The 25,949-nt window shown below is 40.0% G+C and overlaps 3 protein-coding genes across 4 annotated transcripts; 1 reads left to right on the top strand and 2 right to left on the bottom strand.

Moving 5' to 3' along the window:
- Positions 1 to 131: 131 nt before the first annotated feature.
- LOC136260977 (ammonium transporter 2-like) lies at positions 132 to 9,826 on the bottom strand. Of its 2 annotated transcripts, none has more exons than XM_066054927.1 (16): positions 9,678 to 9,826; positions 9,552 to 9,629; positions 4,146 to 4,220; positions 3,976 to 4,095; positions 3,824 to 3,928; positions 3,366 to 3,561; positions 3,148 to 3,314; positions 3,042 to 3,094; positions 2,898 to 2,990; positions 2,192 to 2,229; positions 2,031 to 2,131; positions 931 to 1,051; positions 788 to 881; positions 630 to 735; positions 431 to 576; positions 132 to 382 (listed from the first exon to the last, which is right to left on the bottom strand). In XM_066054927.1, exons 1-16 carry the CDS (start codon positions 9,741 to 9,743, stop codon positions 187 to 189), a joined length of 1,755 nt encoding a protein of 584 aa, XP_065910999.1. In that variant the 5' UTR covers positions 9,744 to 9,826; the 3' UTR covers positions 132 to 186. The 2 variants fall into 2 exon arrangements, with proteins under 2 accessions (XP_065910999.1, XP_065911000.1); XM_066054928.1 differs by having other exon boundaries at positions 3,184 to 3,314.
- On the top strand, positions 9,800 to 12,895 carry LOC136260980 (major facilitator superfamily domain-containing protein 12-like). Its single transcript, XM_066054933.1, has 10 exons — positions 9,800 to 10,335; positions 10,384 to 10,537; positions 10,587 to 10,751; positions 10,799 to 10,891; positions 10,945 to 11,037; positions 11,087 to 11,127; positions 11,181 to 11,340; positions 11,397 to 11,503; positions 12,467 to 12,600; positions 12,647 to 12,895. Exons 1-10 carry the CDS (start codon positions 9,869 to 9,871, stop codon positions 12,808 to 12,810), a joined length of 1,578 nt encoding a protein of 525 aa, XP_065911005.1. The 5' UTR covers positions 9,800 to 9,868; the 3' UTR covers positions 12,811 to 12,895.
- On the bottom strand, positions 12,838 to 25,912 carry LOC136260967 (uncharacterized). The gene is made up of 20 exons (XM_066054897.1): positions 25,710 to 25,912; positions 25,330 to 25,388; positions 25,127 to 25,271; positions 24,400 to 24,687; positions 24,050 to 24,233; positions 22,613 to 22,661; positions 22,368 to 22,407; positions 22,142 to 22,255; positions 22,058 to 22,092; positions 21,863 to 21,929; positions 18,600 to 21,811; positions 18,332 to 18,554; positions 18,059 to 18,147; positions 14,559 to 14,763; positions 14,279 to 14,346; positions 14,123 to 14,175; positions 13,614 to 14,068; positions 13,477 to 13,562; positions 13,389 to 13,423; positions 12,838 to 13,332 (listed from the first exon to the last, which is right to left on the bottom strand). Exons 1-20 carry the CDS (start codon positions 25,744 to 25,746, stop codon positions 13,011 to 13,013), a joined length of 5,766 nt encoding a protein of 1,921 aa, XP_065910969.1. The 5' UTR covers positions 25,747 to 25,912; the 3' UTR covers positions 12,838 to 13,010.
- Between the last annotated feature and the right edge of the window lie 37 nt (positions 25,913 to 25,949).

Raw genomic sequence — 25,949 nt, 5'->3', positions numbered from 1 at the left:
ATACAAGTTACAGAATTCAATTATTCTGTCTCAGTACTGAGATATGACCTGTAGAATGACGGGGTGTAGTTTGTGCCCACATGCCCTATTTTCGCAGGCCCAGTCATGTACAACGTTATAGGTAGCTATGGTAACGTGAATGGAAAAATTGTAATGTGCAGGCATTGTACTACAAATAAAAAAAAACTACAAATTTGAGCTGTCTGCTTTTTCATCAATTGTCCGTGTGTTAATAGTTACACCATGACGATGATCATGCCCAACATTTGCGATCTCCAAATCACCCCCACCACTAGGAGCATTGATCTCTGAGAAGTGTGTGAACAACAAATTGCCTTTAAACTCAATCAGTCCACGATCAGGATTCTTGAACTTGAACAACCTGGAACAACAAGATAATACTATATATGAAGACTTGACCCTTGCTTACCATGGTAGTCCAAACATGTAAAAGAAATATTTGATAGGAATGAGCCACAACACCAGAAATAGTACACTACATAGCACAGCAGACCAAACAGCGATAAATAATCCTCCAGCAAGTTGGTACAAGAAACGAAAGCCTTGCTCCTTCAGCTGTAAAAACATTGTGAATATAATATGCTGACTACAAGAAGTGATACACTTACTCTGCTGGGAAGACTTAGTTCCTCACAGAAACACAAGGTCTCGTAAACTTCTCTAATCAGACAATTCTGACTGAAGATGCCAACACACATTACACCCCAGAAACCACTAAAATAAAAAATAATGCCCAAAAGTTCTTTATGTTACAGCAAAGACTAACCAAACTCCATGAACTGGAAACACTCTTGCACCATCGTATAACTTCAGGAGGTACACGATATAACAACCAAGATGGTAAAACAATATCGTTAAAACTAAGTAAAGGAACATTACAGTAATACACATGAACTCAACACTCATCACCTCCGATCAGCAAGGCCCATGGGGGGTCAATAAATGGACAACAACCAGTCACGGCTACCAGACAGGCAAGCACCCCATTGGCTATCTCATTGGAGTTGAACGTTTCATCACGTTTGTACATCTATAAAAATAAATATCCAACTTTGACACCTCAGATCAAGGAAACCACAGGGCTATATTTCATGCATTGCCCTGACCACGCGATATCACGATATCGCCCTGTGGTTAGGGCGATATCATGATATAGCCCTGTCTTTGATGCTTAGGCAGTTACAAAGCATCAATTCCCTTGATTCCTTATATTGAGCTGATTACAGTTTTGCATTGTGGGTTTGAGTTTAGCATGCTGGTTTAGTTAGGCTAAGCATTCTCTTGAAGGAAATATAATTAGTGAGGCATTGCATAGTTCAGTTAATAAGCATCACTAAAATAATTGTTTCTGTAGAGTCTGGTTGCTAGGCACATACACCTAATAAAAGTTCGCAAATAGATATTGTGATTAATTAACATACAGTTAAGCGCATGCGCCTAATAAATAAACTTTGTCGTGATTATTATGGATTCTCTCTCTTGGGGTAGTGTGAATAGCAGTCATTACATCTACCAATATCTTGAGTTCAGATGTTGTGCACTGCATCCTTCGTGTGGAGCATACTACAGAAGACCACTTCACTTGATAAGTATAGTAAAGGCATGTATTTTGGCTTTGTACTTCGTGAAATTTCATGCTATACACTGTTAGCAAACCTCTAGCATTTCTTCTCTTGTATAGCTTCATCTCATGTTGGAGCTTTGTGTTTGTCCACATGTGCTTATCGATCATGATTAAGTATGAGAAATGGGTATGCACTTAATATATACGTGCGCTTAACAACCAGACTCTACGGCATATCAGGCAAATCCCTCGTGACCATGGTATATATCATGTATGCTAAACCTCTCTAAAAGGACATTGAACATATTAGCTTTCAATAAAGGATAATCTTAGAGATCCCCAGACTAAAATACAGTTTTACCTCTGGTAAAGGACAACCTCCTTATAACAGTAAAATTCAAATCTGTTGGTCACAAAGTTTCTGCATTACATGATCTTGTAGTACCTGTACTAGGCCAGACACGATGGTGCTAGTTAGACCTCCTGAAGCAGCTGCTAATGCCATGACTAGTGCAATACGTCCAACTGATGCATGGGCTATCTTTCCTTTGGTACAAAATCAAAACCAGTGTATTATGTGAAGGGAACATTTGACTGCTGTCATACCTTCCATGCTCTCTGTGGAGCCTGCATTGAATCCAAACCTGTTGGTGATGGTAAACATGAATTAAATAATAGAGCACTAGAACAGACACTACAATTGTGTTAATATCATATGTACACAACAACTTCATACATGGACCAGAGGTCTGTGTTACATACTGATATTGACATAGTCAATGTGATACTGTTATACTAAAATACTCTAATAGAGCAGTCAGTGATTGCTCTATTAGAGTGTATACTGACTGCTCTATTAGAGTATATGTTATAGATTCCTAGTGTGCCACAAACGAGTATGTTTATACGCAGTACTGTTACTACCCACATGGGTCACGTGACCTTCCTTAAAGGAAGTAAAGATAGACAACAGCAAAGGTGTACCATCATGTCACCAGTACACATGGATGGCACAGCCATTGGAATTCCAGCAGTAACATGTGCCCTTGACATTCCACTAAGCCAAAATGCAAACTTAAATGCCTCCACAGACACCAGTTCCAAGTGATATCATCAGGTGGCACCCTTGGCTGAGCACTAAGTAATCCAACCGTGATAGTATAGTCAAGTTATGTGGCTAATAGTTGTCGCCCAGGAGTCACTGTGAGGAGGTGCTGACTGATATGGTGTTGAACAAACAAACAAACATGCACACACTCACACATGCATGCACACGGATGATACACATCACTACACACACAAACACACACACCAAGTTGTCCACAATATTAGTACTCCAAGGGCTGCACTCTCAACATTCTCATCACCTCCACCTTTTGGGTACATCCACTCCAAAAATGAACCCCTGATGGCATACATACAGTCCATAAACAATCAACTAAACTGACTTGTTCACCTGTTCTCATCATCGTCTGGCTCTTCAGCTTGTGCTTGATAAGCACTTGCCTCCTACACAACACACACACAGCAACACTCATTTATGTCACTCCTCAGACACTCACATAAGAGACATACGGATGACTTGCTCCGTAACTTGCCTGTAATTCGTGTTGTTCAGTGTGTGACTCTCTTGACTCTGGTAGCCAAAAGCATGGAAGATTCATTGTTCCTTTTGAGACCTTCTTCTCTAGTCTATGAAATATTTGTAGTATGAATGCTGCCATGCCACCTAAAAGATAAGTCGGGACTACAGATGAATGAAATGATACAATTTACTAACCACAAAGATGTACAACTCCTGAGCCAGCAAAGTCAAGAAAAACAAAGTCTCCCAAGTCCTCATTTGAGTAAAAGCTAACGTTATGGTCCCGTTCCACAGTCCGTGTTCCATTACAGTAACGGAATGGAGACCACATTAAATTTTCATTCCGACCAGCAGCCCACATCCAACGTGCCAGCGCAGGATGAATAAATGCCTATTAAAAACCACAAGCCACTGTACACAAGATAAGAATACGATATACAAGACACACAATAAATTTCAACAAGCCATTACAGTATTGTAACTGAATGCCTCAAAATACTAAATCACAATAATACAATAGCTATTAGAGACACAATACATAAAAAGGTTTTCATTACCTGTGTATTGGACAAAAAGGCTTGATTGAGTAGACTTTAAAAACTTAAACACATGCTACTCTAAACACTTTAACAATGCATACATACTCAACTTACAGACATAAAGAAGGCGTAGACAAATACAGACAGTATTCTCAGCTGTATCTGTTGCCCTACCAGTGTGCCCCCAATAATTGTGGCAGTGTTGCTGGCAAAAGTGAACTACACACAAACACGTTGATATGCGCATGATAACTACCACAACTAACCCGGAAGAACCAGAATATGTAATCTTGTTGTTCACCAACAATAAATCCTGAAGTGCTACCAGAGAAGGCATACCCAAACAACCAGAATCCGATGGTGCTGGCAAACGTATCCACATATTTCTGGACATTCAATACATGGAAACAATGTCACATACCATAGTGTAACTTACTGCAAGAACAACTCTTCTCCTGTAATTGGCACCACTCTTGCTAAATGCTTCCTCCACATACAAGAATCCAGCTTTCTATAACAACAGATTAGCTTGATTACCCAAGGAAGCATGTGTGTGTGTGTGTGTGTGTGTGTGTGTGTGTGTGTGTGTGTGTGTGTGTGTGTGTGTGTGTGTGTGTGTGTGTGTGTGTGTGTGTGTGTGTGTGTGTGTGTCAGTGAAAAGGGGAGCAGTGTGCAATACTGACCACAACTTGGTCTGTATGGAATTCAAGTTGAAGAAACCATATAGGAAAAGACACGAATGCAAGATGGAGAAGAGGAGGTTTGATGTGTCACAGTTAAGGTCTGGGGTTGATGGTGACACTGGCTGTGAGGCACCAGTAAGTATGAGGTTTGTAGAAGAGGTGCTGGAGAGGGCACATGCTGTATGGCCGGATGATGGTAACATTGATGAGCAGTGGTCTGTGTTTCGCACTGCCTTGACCGAATCTGCTGCTAGTGTGTTGGGTTATGAGAAGAAACACCAACCTGATTGGTTTAGAGTCGTCTGATACTTTAAACCCATTCCTCCAACATAGAAATGATTTGTACACTACTTGGTAAAGAAAAGGATCATGATAGGTTTAAGCAAGCAAGAGGAGAAGCAAGAAGAGCAATTAGGAAGGAAAAGAATGATTGGTTTGTAGCCAAAGATACTGAGATTGAACGAGGGAGTTTTGGTGGAGTGGAAGTATGGTGAGGTATTAGAGACTTACAATATGGAAGGAGAGGATTAATTCCATCTAGAGTAGTGACCATTGATGATGAAAATGGAAATCCATGCTGTGATCCTGTCTCTCAGCAAGCTCGATGGAGGAGACACTTTACAACTGTCCTCAAAATTTGTAGTCATTTTGATCCCCAAGAGCAAAGTCCAGTGTTTGAGAAGATTGTTGCTATTCCATCTAACAATGATGTTGCTGTTGCTCTTGTAAAAGTTAAGAATACGAAGGCTCCTGGTAGCTCGGGGATTTTACCTCAGATGGTTAAGATGGGGATGAATAATGGTGAATTTTGTGATTTGCTAACCAACTTGCTGAGAGCTGTGTGGAAGGAAGAGCGGGTGCCTCAAGAATGGGTTGATGCTATTTTGATACCCATTCCCAAGAAGGGAAATTTGAAGTGCTGTGACAACTGGAGGGGGATCTCTTTGTTGGAAGTAGTTGGTAAGCCAGAACCGGTTGCAGGAACTTGCTGAGAAGTTACTCCCTGAATCGCAGTGTGGTTTCAGGAAGGGTCGAGGTTGTAATGATATGTTATTCACTATTCGGCAAAAGCTGTGGAACATCGAATAAAAAGCAATTTTTTGTATTTGTAGACTTAAGAAAGGCATACGACTCAGTGCCCCGTGAAGCCCTTTGGAAGGGTGCTTGGGAAGCTTGGAGTACCAGAAGTGTTGATTAACATTGTGAGGTCCTTTCATGAGAACATGACTGCTCAGATTAGGTTGGATAGAGGGAATTGATGTGAACAATGGCTTGAGGCAGGGATGTACTATTGCTCCAACACTATTCAATTTGTATTCTTGTGCTGTTACTGAACAATGGTTTTCCCAAATACAGAATGTAGAGGGTGTAGGTACTAGATTATTATATAGACTAGACCAACAGCTTTTCCGAAGGTCCACCAGTGGGGCAGAGGAATTTGATATTAATGAGTATCAGTTTGCTGATGATGTATTAGCCACATCACGTGTTGGAGCTGTAGAGGCCATTAGAGAATATCATTCTGCTGCAGCTAGTCTTGGATTGTCAGTTAGCTTTATCAAGACCAAGTTCATGGTGGCTGGACATGATATAACGGAGGAAGATAAGCAGCCAATAGTAACATCTGGGGGGAATGTGGAGTGTGTGTCCGAATTTGTATATCTTGGTTCCCAGATGACATCTGATGGGAAGTTGGACACAGAGGTGGAGAAATGTATATCTGCTGCATCCAGAGCTTTTGGTGCACTACGCCGTGCAGTTTTCCAAGACAGAACCCTGACAGTTCTCACCAAGAGACTTGTGTATCAGGCATGTGTACTCAATGTATTATTGTATGGAGGAGAGTGTTGGACACCATATAAGCAACACCTTGTTCATTTGAATCATTTTCACCATCGGTGTATTAGGACTATTCTTGGGATAAGTAGGAAGAAGCAGTGGGAGCAGCATATCAATTCTAAAGTAACCCGTCAGATGTGGGGTGACCCTGAGACCATCAGTGAGAAACTGATTAGGCGTCGGATAGAGTGGTTAGGTAAGAATGGGAGACAGCAGGACCCCCAAAAGAACATTATTTGGGTGATTATCCAAGAAACGACCATCTGGTGGACCAAGAAAGAGATGGAGAGATGTTGTGAAGGCAGACCTTCAGACAGTAGGACTATTGGATACTTGGTACACCTCAGCACTCAACAGAGATCAATGGGACAACCTGTATAATGAAAGAGTAAGCAACAGTCAACTTCTAGCAAGAACAGCTTTACCAACAGTGCAGTGTACGGTGTGCAGCAGGACCTTCCGTAGGGAACAGGATAAGGCAAGGCATAAATGTATAGAAGAAAGACTGAAGCCAGTGCACCAACAACAGGGTACACTGCAATGTGCTGTTTGTGGAAGATGGTTTAGGAGTAAGGGTGGTCTTGCTGTACATAATTGTAATCCCATCAAGCACAACATATTTGAACATGCACCAATTCCAGAAGTGGAGAATAGAATTCAGTGTTCTGTATGTGAAAGATCTTTTAGCCGGTCTAGTGATCTGAAGTGACACAAATGTCTGGCAGAGAGATCTCTGCCAATTGAACTTCAACATGGAGCTATTCAGTGCTCATTATGTCACCGTTGGTTTTGTAGCAGAGGAGGACTAACTGTGCACAAGTGTCGACCAGCTGAGTAGATAGCTTAAGCTTTTTCATACAACCGTATGAAGACCACATGACCTTTATGGTAGAGGTGTGTGTGTGTGTGTGTGTGTGTGTGTGTGTGTGTGTGTGTGTGTGTGTGTGTGTGTGTGTGTGTGTGTGTGTGTGTGTGTGTGTGTGTGTGTGTGTGTGTGTGTGTGTGTGTGTGTGTGTGTGTGTGTGTGTGTGTGTGAGTGACATTACTACAGAATGCCCTACTGTCCTTGTCTTGTTTAGTGGCATTGGGGTCGCTGTGAAACTTCAGGTTCCATGACCTCTCTCCGTGAGACCTAGACAGTTCTGCAGATTACTATCCCTGAGGATTTCCTGCACAAGGCTCAATCATCTGAGTGGTGCACAGGCATCTCAGTACTGGTTTACTGGATGGCAATAGCTGTTTTGCACAGCTTCCATACACTTTGATTTAGTATGTGCCATCAAAAAGAATTCATGTTTAATGGCATATTTGTGACTGAATTTGACAAAACCCGGCTTTGACGCACAAAGCTTCGTTAGGAGATATGGCGATTTTAAGTAATCATTGTGTAATAACTTCTCAGTGCCTACAGTTGTGTAATAACTTCTCAGTGCCTATAGCTGTGCAAACACAATTTGCACCAAATATGCATCTATTTACTAGCTATCACTGAGTGGGTGTATACATTTCTGATACCCAAAATTAGCCCTGTTTTGGGCAGCTTTTCTCGAGCGGGTAATAATATCACAGGTGGTAGTAATAGGGTGGGAGGGTGGGGGGCGGTGGGTGGGCTTAATATAGGGGTATAAAATGAAGCAAGAAGACGATTGGAATCCAGAGGCCAAGTTTGGGCTCTCCATGGCCCTCAAATCACTCCAAATTGACTGAGGACACTATTGGCAAGCTCTCTGTGAAGTCCCAGCTCACTACACACCATTATCACAAAGCCATGGCCATTCAATGGCACCAATCTCCCACTCGTGGCTTTGACAGGGTAAGAAGAAAACTGCCACAGAAACCAGACTTGCCAGTCCTGAAGGAAGTACAGTGTGGAATATGATACTGTATTAGGCCAGCAATCCATTTCTGGTAAAAACATAAGTTTGATTTTGTGTGTGTGGAAGCCTTGTTATGTGAAATCCGGTCACATTTTGACTTGTAAACTGATGCTGATGTATCTGGCTTTATGGGATTATGGAGAATTTCCAGTGCTATTCTCTTTCATTGTGCCGTTTGCTCTCCGTTTTGTTCAGTAAGCTCTTCATGGATGACATCTTCAATCAGCCTGTATACTAACATCAAGCCACTGGGGTTCACCACCATTAAATTACCCATAGGAAAAGCTTTCGATTGGCACCTGGTTTTCAATGAAACACGATTTTTAATTGAAGGGGTCAGTGGAAAAAGGGAACATGTGCCATTTCTCCATTTTCTAAAAATTTGAATGGCTTGGTTTAACCATGTGAATAATATTGTCACTAAGTAAACAACATAAAAGTTCATGGCAGTCTCAATATAACTTTTAGCAAATATTACAAAAATTCAATAATGCCCCAAAATTCTGTTTAACGCCCATTATGTGGTCACCCAATCTTTCAAATGGCCTTTTGCCGCTGGCCCCTTCAATTGCTCTATACAAATCCTATGAGCTCACGTGTGAGTGTATCGTATCCCAACCAGGGAGCTGAACAACAAATTAAAAATATTGGCTGTTCTCTGGATTCTTAGAAAGGCATTCTCAAGTTACTATCTATTCACTTTCAATACTAGTTAGTATAAGAATTACAGTTTCATATTTCAGTGTGCGCAAACAAAATTGACACAAACACTGGTAGATGTTCTGGTTTATTGTCTTGTCAATGCTATTACTCTTATGTAGTTGGAACACATGTTATTTGAATTTATGTTTGTCAATATTTGAATGGTAATGCACCCAATGATTCCACGTAACTGACTGATGAGATGAACCTAACTTAAGATTAGCACTGTGCAATAACAAAGACTTACATCTCAAAGCATCCAGAATTATTGCTTGGCTATACAAGTTCAAAGGCAGTAAATGGTGTGGTTTGTTCTTTCTAACGCATTTTATATACACACACAAATAAAATCCCCATACACTCACATCCAACCAACTGATTCCTTAGACTCACTATACAAGACCATCTTTTCCATTTGTTTAATGGGTAGGGGGAAGGACAATGCATGATGACTTCAAATCATTCTCACCAGTTAAAAGACTAATTAACAACAATTGATAGTCCCAGAATCACAATGCATATGACTTAGAAATCCGCCATCTCCTCCTGCCAAAAAGGCTGAGTCAAAAACTAGAGTTTCCTGCTTCAGCATCAAAAATATACTACCCCATGCCAGTTTTTTTGCAGCTAGAACAAAAAATCCCCGCATTCTTTACTACAGGAAATTCTGAAATGTATTTGTTAGTGCAATGTACCATGAAACCTATACAGCAGTAGCTAAATGCATTACGAATCACTCACCATAAAAAACATCAGAATTGCACAAGACACTACCCATGTTGCGCTTGCATCGCTGTACCGGTCCGAGTAGCTGGCAGACTGAAATACAGTGCTCTATAAATTCACATCTTATCTAACGAAACTTACGCCACATTTTGAGTCGTCTCTATCAGTGCACTGATTCTCACTCCACTGATTCTCACTCGAGGACATGTTGCACAGGAATTTCCGTGAACTGGCTAATCAGCGCGGGCCTCTAGAGTGGCACGAGACACGTAAAGGTGTGTCAGTTGCAATCACGTGGTTGAAGGATTAACTGGACAAAGCTAAGGACAAGTATGCCCAGTGAACACCAGCTACCGTTGTGGAGACGCTGGTCGTATGGAGTTGGTCATGTTCTTAACGATCTCTGTGCCAGTATGTGGTTCAGCTACTTACTCGTCTTCTATCATTTCGTTATCAAATTCCCTAACGCCACTGCTGGCCTGTTGTTGCTGATAGGACAAACTGTGGACGCTTTATGTACCCCAGTAATAGGGTATTTTTGTGATAAAACACAGTGTTTCTATGGGAGGAGAAAGATATGGCATTTGGTCGGAACTATCTGTGTTGCTGCTTCGTTTTCCTTCATCTTCCACGTGTGTATCACCTGTGAGGACGTTTCAGTACCATACCTCGTCCTCTACTATGCTTGCTTCATTGCCGTGTTTCAATTTGGCTGGGCCTCTACTCAGATATCTCATTTGGCATTGATCCCAGACTTGACCAGTAATAAGGACGAACAAGTTGGACTCAACTCGATTAGGTGAGTGTGTTTACACGTGTTCACCATGTACTGATAATGTTTTGACAGGTATGGCTTTACAGTGTTGTCCAACTTGGCAGTCTCACTTGCCATGTGGCAGTTACTGGATCATGTACCTACTGCAGCTCAGCATGCACACAAGGGTCACAAGAGTCACGCCAACATGACGAAAATTAATTACAGTGACAGATATATATTCTGGGTATGGTCACACCATTACAAGTCTTACATGACTTTCGCATATGTTTTAGTACACTCCTCTGGGGATCATTGGAGTAGGACTACTTTTTTCAATAATATTTCACCTTGGTACCAAAGAGCCAAAGGCACAGTACAAAAGGAGGGAGGATTCTGACACAAAAAATGAGAAACCATTTAAATGGTACATGTGGTTTAAGAATCCTCAGTTTTATTTGGTAAAATATAGTCAGATTTTGTGATATCATTATTGTACTTATTCCAGGTAGCAATGATTTATATGTGTACTCGTTTAATGGTAAATGTCACACAAGTGTATATTCCACTGTACATGCTTGAAGTAGTGAACCTGGATCGAGTAAGTAGTTATCGCTACTTGACATTCCATCCTTTAATTGTTTCCTTCTACAGTCCAGTGTTGCCAAAGCCACTCTAATTATTTATGTCAGTGGATTTATAGCTAGTTTTACTAATAAATACATCAATAAATACTTGGGCAGATATGTAAGTTGTGTTGTATGTGGGTATACAGCTGTGATCATGACTGTTACAGATTACTTACTTTCTTGGATTGTGTATTCTTTGGGCTGCCATGTGAGTCAATACGATTGTTTTTTTTGCTTAAGATTAGTTTCTAAATTTTGTAGCTTTTGGTTTCAGTTTCAAGAAGAGGCAAAATACCCCACCAAGAAACACGTGTTCCACAATCTTGTACCATATGGAGCAGGTGTCTTATTGGGAATTAGCGGCTCCATCCTATTGGTGACTTCATTGTCCATGACAGCGGACTTGATTGACCGTCATGTAGTAAGTGACTGTACAACCTACAGTGAGTGAGTGTGTATTATTTGATGGTTACTTAGTCTAGTGGAGCTTTTGTGTATGGTGCTATGAGTTTCACGGACAAACTCGCCAATGGTGTTGCCATTCAGATTATCCAGCTATGTCATCCATGCAACCAGAAAAATGAGTATGTGCAGTTTTTGTGTCAGAGGGAGTTGGTTACATGTCGTAAACATATGATGTTTTGGGGTATCGTTATGGGATTAAAGTTTGATGGGTTGTTAATTGCATAAAACATGTCCATCCCAAGGCCCAACGAACACAAGTCATTTTGCGCATTGAAATCACTTTTGAAAACTTATAATGCTATGAGATAGTTGCAGCTAACTTAAAGCTGAGCGATAGTTGCAATCTATTGATCATTGTGATAGTGAGTAACAATCATGATTATGATAGTATGCAATCATACTATCGTGATAAATTATACATATCTGTGCTTAGTAGAGAAGTAAACATGATATTTGTTAAAGTTAAGGTTACTGTGAAAACATGCACAACAAAGATTATAACTGTAATACATAACAAATTTTACCAATGGAGCTAGTGTTAGAAAAACAGATACGTGGAGTGTAATTGGATTGTTCATGGTGAGGTTGAGTGTCCTTGATAACTAGTAGTAATATCGTGATACTATCGCTATTGTGGTGTAAAAGAGTTACTATCAGTTATGAATAGTGATAGTTGTACTATCGCTTAGCTTTCCTACAAACGAAGTAGTGGGCACAGTGCCAGATATTTTGTGTTGTAATGTAATAATGGTCAAGTCAATGTTGTTTGATGTTAAATATGGTTGTAGTTGATCTTGTGGAATGTAAACAAAAAAATATCCCCCCAATTTGCCTTATGTGATTATACAATCTATCTAATATGGCTACTGAAATTGGTTTGGAATTTTTCATGTATACAAGAAGCACCTCTGTCTACCACCACTTGTTTCTCAGCTAGAAAAGCCACACTTGTGTTGGGGCAGTACTTGTGCAATTTGTGAGGCTTAGCAATTCACAGATTAGAATACTTCATCTCCTTTATGTGCATGTGACTTACCTCCTCTGTTGTGTAGTGGGTCATTGTTACTCTTCCTGCACTACAGGGTGTGCTGTAGCCTCTGTCACAGTTACTATCGTCAAGTGATGGTGTTTGGTCCTGCCGGACCTTCTGCCTTGGCCTTTGTTGGTTTAGTATTACTATTCATTTACATACGAAGGGCAACTAAGGAACGTCCAAGTAAGATGCAACTTTACACAGTGTTGTGTGTATGTATAATCAACAGCTTCACCCTGTCAAGATAAACAGGAGCAATGTGAAACAGATCCACTACTTGAAAGTTCGTGTTCCTCTTGTAACCAGATTAAAGAGAGGTGCTTGTGTGATTTCACATCAGATGAACTCAACATTAACAAGACCATATCAAATTCATTTGCTACCAGTACTTGACAAGCATTCTTTATTTCAATGTACATGTATATTTATTTTGTATTTTTAAATATATAATTATTAAAAATAAAGTGCTGTTATATGATTTTGAGGTAGAGTTGTCACAGGCATGTTTGTGGGTGTGTTGCAGTTTACACAAAAAATATTGTACACCACCAACAATTTATTAAGTTATGAAGGATTATTACAATTGAGGTTTATCAACTATCATTACTAGTTTGTTGATCAAAGTTTGATGCTTCATGTCCTAGCAAAGTTGATGGGGGTAGATCGCTGCTACAGGACAACGGCCTTGCTATACTGCCGTTCGGTTGTCTTGAGGGATGGGTGACATTAGATGAAGCGGAATGTCGTAGGTCTTCCCAACTTAAACCAGAGAACGTTTGTTGATTTAAAGGTCTCTCTACCATGTTGAGAAGGTCAGTTTCTGTTTTGCTGGTCATCTCTTCAGCTGGTTGATCATCCTCTATTAAACTAACTGAACGATTTGTCCCCTTTAAGGTGATGAGTTCTTCTTGTAGACTACAAAAACAAGTAATAACATGAACTATTACAAGCATCAGTATAAGATTCACTACCTCTGAATGGTTGAATCTTGTTCAAACATTACTTCCTGATAAAAGCACCATTATAGTTGTACACAGTTACATAGTACATGGGACTCACTTTGAATCCTTCAAGTGCCTCCATTAATTTCTCTATACACCTTAACTGTAGTTGTTCCCTGGGATCTCGCACTAGCATGGAGTGAGCTATTTAATAACAGAGATAGATAACTTGTGTAAGTAAAATCATGATCATACCTCCATCAGGGAGATCATCTAATACATTAGCTCCAGCACCAGACGAACTGGAGCGATGGTTCTGAGGTGAGTATGATGGTGGGACATAATTTCGATCTCTCTTTTCTTCTTTTCCTAAAAACGTCTGACTTCTTTCCACTTTGCCACCTTTACTCTTCAGTACTCCACGTTGTTTGGCAGACTTAATGTTGACCATGTGCATGTCATCTACAATAACAGATGAATGCTTCGGAGCAACAATAGTGTTGGCTCTTGAACGAGTCCTGGGGCTTCCCTTCTCACTAGTTTGGTTTCTTACTGTGACAGTGGCTGGTGGGACTGAGACGACACTGATGCTACTACCATAGCGAGACGACATGGTCTGTAGTTGTGAGAAATCCTGTAGGCTAGGGCTGTAGGGTAATAGGTTCCTGGCCATCTCAATTGCATCTTGACACATTGACATGTATTTCTCTCTACATGATGAGTTGGTCGTTATTGTTGTAGCACAAAACACAACCGTGACTCACTTTCTACTTGAACCCTTTTTTTTCTCCCTCTTCTTGACTGAGCCGCGCCTCACCTGTAATACACAAACACTAGTGACCTAGTGCCATTAAACATTTGAATCATCTCTCTTGACAAGACTACAATTTGTTAAGTGACCAACAGTTAGCTTTTTTTACCATTTCTTCAGGATGTTGTTCCTTTTTGTCATCTGTTGTAGTTGGTGCGTGTGCATTACCAAAACGCTCTGCAAGTAAACAAGTGAAAAGAATGACAATGTGCATTATAGCCTTCATTATACAGTCGCTTAGCATTCATTATACTATCACTTGGGCCACAGTTGTTTAAACTCAAGATTGTTTTCCACAAACAAATTAAATAAGGGATTTAGTAAGCAGACAAAAAAAAACCAAAAAAAAAACCTTCACCAAATCATTAATCCCACAATGGATATCTCACCACATCTGAGGTTGTTTTCCTTGCAATAGTTAACTTGACTGTCTAGGGCTTCCTTCCATTCTCTTAGTATTTTGCTATTGGCCCATTGTAGTGTGAAAAACTCTGGTCTTTTTCCTCCCTCCATAAGGAACAGTTCACAACCAGAAGACTTGACAGATGCTTCATTGACACGAGCATGAAGGTCAATCAATCGGATAACTGGAGGCTGAACAATAATAAAGTTTATGGGCTGATCATCACCTAACTAGCATGATATATATAGTAGCCTTTTACGCAATACGGGAATTTGTGGTTTGCACATACTCTAAATTACTATGGAACAGAAATAAAACCAACTAAAATTAGATGTATAAATATATGGGGATACTGGACAAAACATGACAAAATCAGGCTTATTCAGTAGAAACAGTATTGCCGTAACAATTCTATGGCAGGAATATGGTGATATTGAAGTCGAGGTTTCTATTGAACTAGCAACCTGATTTTGTATTTGAACACAAGATGCTATTAATCAATTCACAGCAATGTTGTGTTGGGAGTTTGAGCACAGAAGCTTTAACAGTAAGGTTGTTATGCCATGTACGTACCAGGCAGGGCATGAGCAAAACCAACCTCTTAGTGAGTTTTCTTACTAGATGTACCTGCTAGAATGCTACAATTCTAAACATGTGTTAATATGTAAAAGTGCTACTTTCATGTTTTCTACAAAGCAAAGCTTTATACGTCCAGTGATCTGCAAATATGTACAATTCCCTATAATAATACTCCTCCCTCTCCTTATAATGTACTGTAGATGATTATGGCACTTTGTGTGGTCATGTTACTGTCAAGCTACAAGTGGTGATAAGGAAATGCTGCTGTTTGGAACTATTTCAAATGTTCCATACAGTTTGAACTAAGTCCTGTAACTACCTCCTTCTAATAGCTCCCATAAAATTAATTATCACCTATTGTTTACTAGCACACTGAGACAGTGAATAGTGTGGGGAATTTGTAAAACAGAATAGTAGAAGAATAGAATTCCATTGCCTCAAATCGTGGCCGCACTCTACCTCGGATGCTTTCCTTAGCACACTTAGTTCATGCTTTCCTCTTCATGATTCATGGCACTGCACAGAATTGTCAGATGCTATACTGCACTAGGTGCTCATTTGAGACCTGGAATTTATTCAAACTTATATATTTGGTTGTAATGCCTACTACTCAGTAACTAAGCATTTATATGGGACAGCTGTAGAGGTGTGCGATTATCTAGATATATTGAGATAAGGATGATAGGTTTATTAATCTAGATAATAGTAAACTTCCGTAAATTATTTGCATACCTGATGGTGTAGGCACCTCCTGGAGGCTCTAACTCTCCTACCACTTGGGAACAGTGTTAAGACTAACATTTTTCGCTTTTTTATATTCTTCAAATTGCAATATGGTCACCTTACTGATTACAATATTGGCAGTTTACTAAAATAAACAATTTTGTTTCAGTTATTGAGATATGTTAGATAATCAAGATAAGTTCAAAGGAAATATCGAGATATGTCTAAATTGGTCATTGCACACCACTAGACAGCTGTATTCTGAAACGGTAAGCATATTGAAACTTATCATAAGTACTTCGTGTAATTTTAAAGGCATGCTTGGGCTGCCAAATATACTGTGAGGATGCTGATATAGATATTTTTGGTGGGAAAATGCAAACCTCTGCAATACCTACTACAGAGTAATACTGATATAAGCAACAGTAAAATTTTCCTCCTGCGGGCTGCCCCAGGAGGACTAGTAGCCCTCTTGCCCACACTGACTCATAGCACCTGAGTAGTGCACAGGTATGGTTCATTATGACCATACTAGCATGATAGCTGAAGGATTTGTTAACGAGGTGCACACCCTGCAGCTGACTGGCTGGCTGTGGGGCATGCACCTAACCGTTTTGGGAAAAAAATGTGTGTGCATTAGTCCATGTCATTTTGCCCACATGAGCAAACAGTTGTGTCAAAAGCAGCCTGCATATGTGAAATGATGGCTTGTATTACACTTTCAAGAAGCTAAGCGTTATGCTGAGGCAGCTATTTTCAAAATTCGAGTTAATTAATTAAAGAACATGCTGAAAAGAACTCTCCTAATGGGTTATATGGGTATAATATACAATGAAAAACAGTGCAATAGGCTTCGCAGGATACCAGAAATAACGAATTCCTAAGGGAGAATGTCCACAAAAATGAAGGGCAGCCTTGAGAGATTTCTCTAAACAATTCATGTAAGAAAAGATACTTCTGTGTGCAATTTGCAGTTAAAAGTGGTACACTCCCTTAGCAGTGCATAGCAACGTAATTACCAAATTATAATATAATATAATTTATGAATTACAAAATATGCTAAATTACAGTATTTACAAATCTAATTATCTAGCTGAGTTAATAACAGCAATGGCATGAATATAACCTAAATTATATACATGGTTGATTTAATTACCTTGTAAGAATGGGATAGTATTAACTGCATGGGTGCATGGATTTTAGAAGTACTCTAACAGTTAAACATATTAAAGTTATGACCTTGAACATGCTGTAGTGGGTGATTGAAAGCATAAACATCACAAATATATCTAACATGCAGTATCAGTAAGAAATGACAAGCAGCTACAGTCAAAACTTTCTTATTCTTGGAGCAGTCAAGATGAGTAGTGCTTATTTTAGCATTTTCATACTTGCTGTAGTTGATAATTGTCTGACGAGAAAAGAATTCAGACAGTTGAGCAGGTGGCTTTTCAGATATAAGTGATAAACAAGCAAAGTAACAGTACTTAAACCTGCATAGAACTTTTGGGGAATGCGTGTTTACACAGTACGGGCATGCATGATGACATCAGGTGGGGTAACTTAACTATTGTAGGCTGTAGCCTAAAACTACACAATGACTGAAAGTCTGTTCACTGGGGGAGAAATTTAATTCAACACTGTACTACAGCGGCTTACTTGTTAAGAAGTGATGAACAACAATTTGCGTTTCCATGTTTCAAAATCCTTGCCACATGTTTCATTTCAACTGTGGCCCAATAGAAAATTTAGCGGCAAAGTGAATGGACTTGTCACAAGGTGATAGGAGCAACCACCATTGAGGTATGATCACTTTATAAAGTATGTAAACGATTTCTTACCGAATAGTTATGTGTATGGCTAATTTAGTTACCGTTTAGTATTAGGGTAAAACCCTAGGTTAAGGTATAATTTTAATCCTTGTTAAATAGTAGAATGATGAAAATTGCATAGCCATAGGACGTATGCTTTGAAAGTTACAGTGTTTTGTGCAAAGTACGCATATCTAAGAAGTTTAAATGGACTATGTGGGTGTAAGGGTTAAGGAATGTTTGGGACAATCAGCTAGTAAATTTGATAACTCACAGCACACAGAGTACATATTAAAACATGTAGACAATCACAGTTAGCAATTAGAATGTACTTAAAGAAGAAGACACTTTTCAAGTTTACATGTAAATGTACCTTTCGATCTTGTAAGCAAGCCAAATTGTATTTCTGATCTCCCTTTGTTAGTAGCACCACCATGTCAGTGACTAAGACTATTATAACAGCTGTAAAACAAATGATCATTTACATGGCAACTACCATCAGTAAATTGTGCAAGCCACACACACGGACGCAAGCACACACACCATAACACATATTTATACACGAGTATCTGTGCATACATCACAGCTGAAGCAACACACAGACACAAAATTATATTTTAAAACGTTTACATTACTAAATTCTTACACAACTCCTTCTCTTGTGAATGTTGTGGTGATCCTATCCACTTTGCGTGTCCTATCTTAATCAAATTCCTGCCATTAGCCATCAGATTGAGTGACTTCAACTCCTTACGAGTTGCCTCATCCTTCTCAACGCGAGGTAGATGAATCTCGAGGTTACTCTGGATTTCTAGCAGCTGTACATGACGTGAGTGCTCGTCAACTATTTGATTGACTCGTGAGGTAACCTAAATGATATTTAATGAACATGATACAGTCAACAATACACATACCTTCACACTGTGTGTAAGTGCCAGCTCCAAGTCTTCAGCATCAGCATGCTTAGAGTCAGTCTTCTTGTGCAAACGATCCAGAAGGTGAGGATACTTTGTAATTCGCTGGGCAAGAAGTGTTATAAACTCTGGGTAGTTTCTTCTCTGACACACTTTAGAATTAGTAAAAGAAGTCGCAAGTTTATGAAACCTCTTCAACTTAATTTGGTCCCGGTATATGTCAAGGGCACGCAACTGTCGGCTGCAGAATGCCCCATACACACTGGCAACCTCGTCACCCTTTTCACCAGTAAAATGCTCCACTAACACATCACCAATTCGATCTATCACACAGTTGGTAGCTTCATCTTGTCGCTGTTTCAGTTTACTGTAAAATTCCTTGGTCAATACTAACAGTGGATCAAGATGAGGAAACATTTGTACTAAAATATCTTCTGGAAGTTTCAGTTGATCTTGAAATGTTTTCTTAAACATGATTAGCAAAATTTGCAATGCTACTAAAATGTGATTCTCTGTTTGTATTAGTTCATAAATAACTGCTTGACGGTCTTTTTCTACCTTACTTAATTTTGACAGAACTGCTGAAGGGACATTGTCTGCCCAGTCAGGACTATCATGATCTGGAAAGAGTTCTGGCATAGACGAAAATAATTTAGTCACCGATTCATCCTCTTGATTACGTACCATGGCCTCCTCCTCTTCCTCCAAGCTATTATCAAACACAGCGGTAGCTTCTTTTTCAGTCTCACACAAAAGTTCACTGCTGGAGCGAGTCTTCCTCTGCTCTACACTATCAGTTTTGGGGGGAACAATGTTAGTGCTAGATGCACTAATTTTGGTTGATCTATGTGGCATGGCATGCCTGTGCTTTTCTGTATCACTATCACCAGCTGTTGTAGCTGGCTTCTCACGGACTTCTTCAGGAGACACAGTGGGTGAAAAGTGGATGGACCTGATGTCACCACGACTGGACTGCCTGGGATTAGCTCGTTTAGTAGGAAATACATTACCGTAAGCAATGTCAGATCCAACTGATTTAGTTGCCTCATCTTGTACATTAACAGCTTCAGATGATGAATAATTGGCTGATGAAGAATTGGGACGAGGATAAGTTGCAGAACTGGAATTGCTTGACTTAGGTAATTTGACAGTAGCTGGTGATCGTTGTCTCTTTGCTGCGTTCTTGTCCTTTGGTCTTCTGCCGAAGAGTCCAAACTTTCTGTGAGTGCCTTCGTGATCAGACCCCATTGTCTGGGCTCGTTTCAAGTTCACCTGTTTATCTTTCTTGTGACCTTTCTGAGGAGCCTCTGGGGGTTGTTGGTGAGCAGTCCACATAGCGCTAGTTCTGTCTAATGAAGACTCAATCTCTGGATCACACTGCAACAGTGGTTTCCGTGATTGCATGATACCAGCAATGCTTGGCTGGCTCATAACATTATCAACTGGCTCTTCGTCCTCTGCTGGTAACATGGGCACAGGAGGTGAAAGGGTTCCAGATTTTCTGTGATAAGAAACTGATGTTGATTCAACAGGAGTCATGTTAGATATCAGTGGGGAGGGTGGTAGTATTGCTACACCTGCAGCTCTACTAGAAGGAGTCAAGCTGAGGGAAGAGCCATCAAGTGGGGGAGTAGAATAGTCAGTGTTATCTCTGATAGATGATCTGTCTTCTGCATAACTAGAATCAGAAGCAGCAGATGCAGATCGTTTCACTAAAGCAGCATGTCCTGGCTGTTTCTTTAGTCCACTGACATCTGAGTTATTTCTAGTCACTGGGTATCTTTTGCTCTTTGATCCAGTAAATTTTGAGAAAAAGCTTCCCCCTGATCCACTCCTTTGTAGTTTAGGGGGATAGGAACGAGACATTTTCTCTTCACTATCCTGCATCTCCTCCACCAATTTAGGGTGCAGTCTGTTGTGGCTACGGAAAGCTGTTATAGATTGAGCACTACAGAAATCATCAATGTTGGAGCTGGAGTAAACCTTCCTCAGTGCTACTGCATGTGGAGAAGAGATGGCATGAACTCGTCTTGATTTAGGATCTGTAATACAATGAGTGATATCAGCCGATCGTGGTCGATTACCATGTGACTGAGCACTACTTGGTCGGTAACGGACTACATACTCAGAACTTCGGCCACCTCCTTGTTGTTTCCTGAGGTAAGCTTGTTGCATTGCATACAAATTATCCAACGTGTCTGTACTATCACCAATATCTGTGTACTCTTCAGCTGAAGAGAGATTCAAGTCTGAGCTAGAAATGTGAGATCTTGAAACGACTGGCTCACTTCCAGTGCTGTACAATAATCCCGGGGCATCGTCTACCACCTTAGGTATGTCAGACAGTCTCTTTCTGGCAGGATCAACAGGAGACGTAGCTCGGTCTAACAGGCAATGATCAGACATGGAATGCTTAACACTATTTTGGGAAGGACGTCTCAATGGTCGATCACTGCTCTGGTCTTTCGAGTCAGTACTGGTCATACTAAGGTGTATATCATCAATACTGCTGATCTCAGAATCACTTGATGAATCAGAGCCCAACAAAGCATCACTGTATGTATCAGTGCCACCAATTCTTTTACTAGCCTCTTCAACACCATCATCCAAACTCTTGTCTCCTTCATCAGTTGTTGATGATTGATTTACCCCAGGAGATAAGATGTCTGGTGCCGACTGAGTCTTCATATGATCATCATCACTCAAATCATGATGTTTTTCAGATAATATACTGCGACTCGGTGATGGTGATGTTTTCTTGTTGCTGACATAGACTGATATTGAGGTAACACGTTTTATTGAAGGACTAGAGTCAACAGAAGCAGGGGCACTCTTTGATGAACTGCCAATCGAAGCTGGAGTACTGGTCTGACGATTAGCCTTAAGTGTCCCCTCATGGTCAGATGGAATTTGATAAAACTGCACTGGAGTTACACTGTCTTCTCGCATATCTGGACTAACTGGGGAAGTGGAAGATGACCTTGTTGCCTTAGACTTGATAAATTGTTGGGCAGCCGCATTTAACTGTGGCTTATGCAGAGAAGAACCCCCAGCACCATAGAAAGACACTCCTCCATTTTTAGATCCTGTTGTGTGCTTGTAGATGGCACTGTGACGGTGTGTATGCTTGGGCTCAGGAGAATTGTCCTCACTGCTGGTGTGATCATCACTGTTAGTAGAGGAGGTACTGGCACAGGTATATGTCTTAGTTCCTGGACACAAGACATACAAGATAACCACTGCACATGCTTAAACCCCATTACCATTCATTGATGAAGGTGCAAGCAATGAAGGACATGAATTACTGCAGGCTGTGGTGAGATTGGTGGTCTATAACAAATCAAAACATATACTGTCACCCAATATTACTATGTACATTAGGAAAGGAAACACTACTAAAGGAATTCACCATCACAACAACACAAGCAAGAAATTTGAGAAGGACACAGAACACTAACCAGATCATTCACACGGCCCGTAGAGGGCTCAGCACCTGTAACAGCAGCCAAATTGACAGCTAGTTCTACAATATGACATTCTACCTCCTCTATCAAGCTTTGGCTTAATCTTGGCTAGTGTTGGTGAACCCTGGGGTATCTGCTGCTGTTTCTTAATACAATCATCAATGGTGTTATCAATATTTTGACTGTGGTCACCTTTGGTGGTAAAAGCATGCACCAATAAATATCATACAGGTTATTCATATGTGAGACAGGTAGCCAGGAATGTGCAGTTACCAGGTGTAGTATGTCATTAACAATCACTCACTTGCTGCCACTCCAGTGTTCCTATCACTGTGATAATGTCCCTAATGTGAAAAAGATGGGTAACACCACTAATAGGCCTTGCTACTAAAGTTGAAATACTAGTATAATCAGCCTTATAAAAACCATCCCTATATTACTGTAATTACAAATACTAATTGAAAATGTGAAATACTAAAATACACTATGAATTATAAGTACATGCAGAGACAATTCTAATTATAGTACAACCCATATATATATACTCACCTGGGTACTAGATAGTAGCAGGGTAGGACCACATGTTACAGCAGCAAAACTGTCAACAGAGAAACATGCCAAAATGAATGCTAGCCAAAACAGTTCAACTTATAAACACTGGCTGAGCTATGCCTGGCATTCCGGTTGTGTTACCATGGACCCATATTTGGTTACTTAAAACAGTTAATTGTACATTACTCAAATTTCAATGAATAAAGTTATCTACTTCTGACTGGAAATGCTTCCCAGTCATGGCTAATTGAGCAATAGTATATTTTTAGAATCGGTTAGCCACAAACCTGCGAATAAGGAAGAATCCAACCATGCTGTTTACACTACCACATTGGCAAGGAAACATATTTTAGAATATTTTACATTGTTCAAGTAATGATAATTAAAATAACATCATTACACCCTTACACATCACAATGACCACTGGTTACATATCTATGAATAGTGTACCACATAATTCTAAGGTATTCCCATGGTTACCAGGCAACACAATTCTCAAGGTGAAGCTCTTCACTTCCCAACAACAACTGAGGCCTCATATTTCAGTACCATTGAATTGATAATGAATGCTAATTATCTCACAAACATAATACACTGGACATGGATGTCAAGCAATAAATGATATATCGCATCACCACTAAATGGTAAGGGCTTGGCTGAGCTTGCTGTATGTTACATCAACTTTTTGTTTCCTTCAAGGAGTATGGGCAATACTTCCCACCTACTCGGGAAACAGAAGCCACTCACAACTGTTGAATAAGACTATAATTTGGTTTCCTATACAGAACAATCTTATGGGCAGTTAGTAGGATGATGTAAAAATGGTCAATTTGTATGTGTCCCCTTGCAGACAGGGAAATACAAAGTAGCTAGCTGACAAAATTGTATACACAACCATACACACAGAGTAGCCGAGAAAGATGTAATGGACTATATAGTGTATCACCAGTAACATGAGACAGTGCAATACATGTAACTCTTAACAAGCACGTGTACACATTAAAAGACAAACAACAAGGTATGTGGTATAGATTCTACATGTACTCAACACGGCCACCTTTTGTAACAATACTTATAACAGTTTAAGTGGGAAATTCACATTTTACTTGTACCACCACTTCATAGAGAATTAACTCCTTCCATCTTAATCACTTATAAAGTTGTCACATCATCCATGTTCAAACAAACACAACATATTTTGGTAGCTCTTAATGGAACCACATAAGCCTTTAAAAAAACGGTGTACTAGACAGTTTGGAAATGTGCACAGCTAACTGACTTTAGGCCATAACATTTTAATATTATAACAAAACAGTCAGGTTTAGACCTAACTGCTGAGTGAGTACATGACACATTCATGTGAACAAAACGATAAGATACAATGATACTCCCATGTAACAAATGCAATGTTTCAGACACTGGTGCATAACTTACTCGTTTAACAACTTGGCCGTATTGTCATTGCTATTTTGACTGGCCACTTCAATAGGTGACAAGCCCCATTCATTGTCCATGTTGACAGCCTCCTTGGCACCCGGCAGCTTCAACAGATGTTTTACAAATTTATTCAGGCCAAGTTGAGCTGAGAAGTGAAGTAGCGTATCTCCTGAATTAGCTCCTACAATACAGAGAAAAACACACGATTAATAAATGCCTGTAAGATGTCTCAATAGACAACAAATGTTTACTAAACAGTCTAATGAACTAAATTAACCATTCTCAAAACTTCCCAATTATGTAGCAGAACAGGGTAACATCAAAGCAGTACATTAAACCATACTTACTTTTTAGGTTCTCATATCCCACGAGTGTCCAATCTCTGGGTAGAGCTATACTGCTGAATGATGTAGTCAGTTTAGCATCAAAGGCAACTAATTCAGCTTTGTTGTTCAAAGGTGGTACAAATGACATTAGAGCATCTAGTTGAGGTGTTCCTGACACGCTCTGTACCAACAGCTCGGCAATGTAGTGCTGGGGTGCAGCAGTGTAGATGAACTGGCTCCGATAGATCACCCTTGACGCATCTTTACCATCAATTACCGACAGCGTAATCTGCTCAGGTTTGTGGTGTGCTATTAATAGAGTAGATAAACTAACCCATATTCACAGAACAACACAATAGAGTTGGAAATGAGCCATTAATATATAGGTTGCGAGAAGCCAAACCATCAACCAAATAACAATAAAGCTATTGTCATGAATATATTGCATACATCACTATGACAGAGCAGGTAAAATTAATTGATGGTTAGCAAAGCATTCAACATATTTGTCTGTTCATTCAGGGCATGCAGGAAGGCAGTCCCTGCCAGCCACAAACTAAGTACTTACCATGACCTAACATTCAATACTCAATATACAAAATCATCTGTCCCATGACTATAAGGTCTCAGCATTGGTCAATGTGAAACCTATGAGTATGCCCCCTCAATAACTAGCATGGTTTCCCTTATTCAACAGTGACGGCCCAACAAGGTCATTTATTGTGTTCAGCTTGATATCAGAACTAACCGGGGATTAGCACTGTGAATGTTAGGCTGTTGAGAGGCTCTGCTTGAACACTGTGAGTACTCTCCGAGCCACGGAACACCACCAACATGCCGTCCTCAGGGAATTGGACACCTTCACAAAATGTTATCAACATCTGCTTGTTTCCCTATTTAGAAGTGGCACCATTTGATGAAAAAGTATAAAACAAAATTTGCTGTCCTCACATTGAGTGTGCACTCTTCAGGTGACACTGTTACACCTCCCAAAGGTGGCTCCATTTCACCTAACAACAAGAGACGTTTCATAATGCAACTGGATACACTCGTGAATACTTCAGAGCCAGTGGGAGTGCGCATGGCTGAAACGGGGGATCGTTTTCGAGCAGCTTCCCACCATGTTAAGAATCGAGTTGGCCACATCGACCAAATGACAACAGAAAACAGCTAATCACACAACATTACAAAGTAGAATTGATGTAGAAATGACGCCTCAACACAAAAATATTCCGTATCCAGTAAAAGTAGTCTGTAATAAGCCAACAGAACACCCCAAGCTCTTAACGCCGAAGTTAACAAATGATAAACGTAATGTTATTCGTACTCACCGTTCTGTTTTGGCTCCGTTGTCTTAAGTGTTTTCATCCTCCGTATCCTTATATTATCATCGCGACATACCCTCCGCTGTTCTTGCCTTGAACATTCTACAGCTTACTATGATAAGTTAGATACCAATATTAACGTATTAATGTAACAAATTTCACTAATTCGTTAGACCACTTCACGAACTTATCACACAACCCCTAAACATACAATTTACGGTAAAGGTAACTAATTTCCGTAAACTA

Source organism: Dysidea avara, chromosome 7 (assembly GCF_963678975.1).
Source record: "Dysidea avara chromosome 7, odDysAvar1.4, whole genome shotgun sequence".
NCBI lineage: Eukaryota > Metazoa > Porifera > Demospongiae > Dictyoceratida > Dysideidae > Dysidea > Dysidea avara.
Note: the sequence above shows the minus strand (reverse complement) of the source record. Positions and strands in the feature narration are given on the sequence as shown.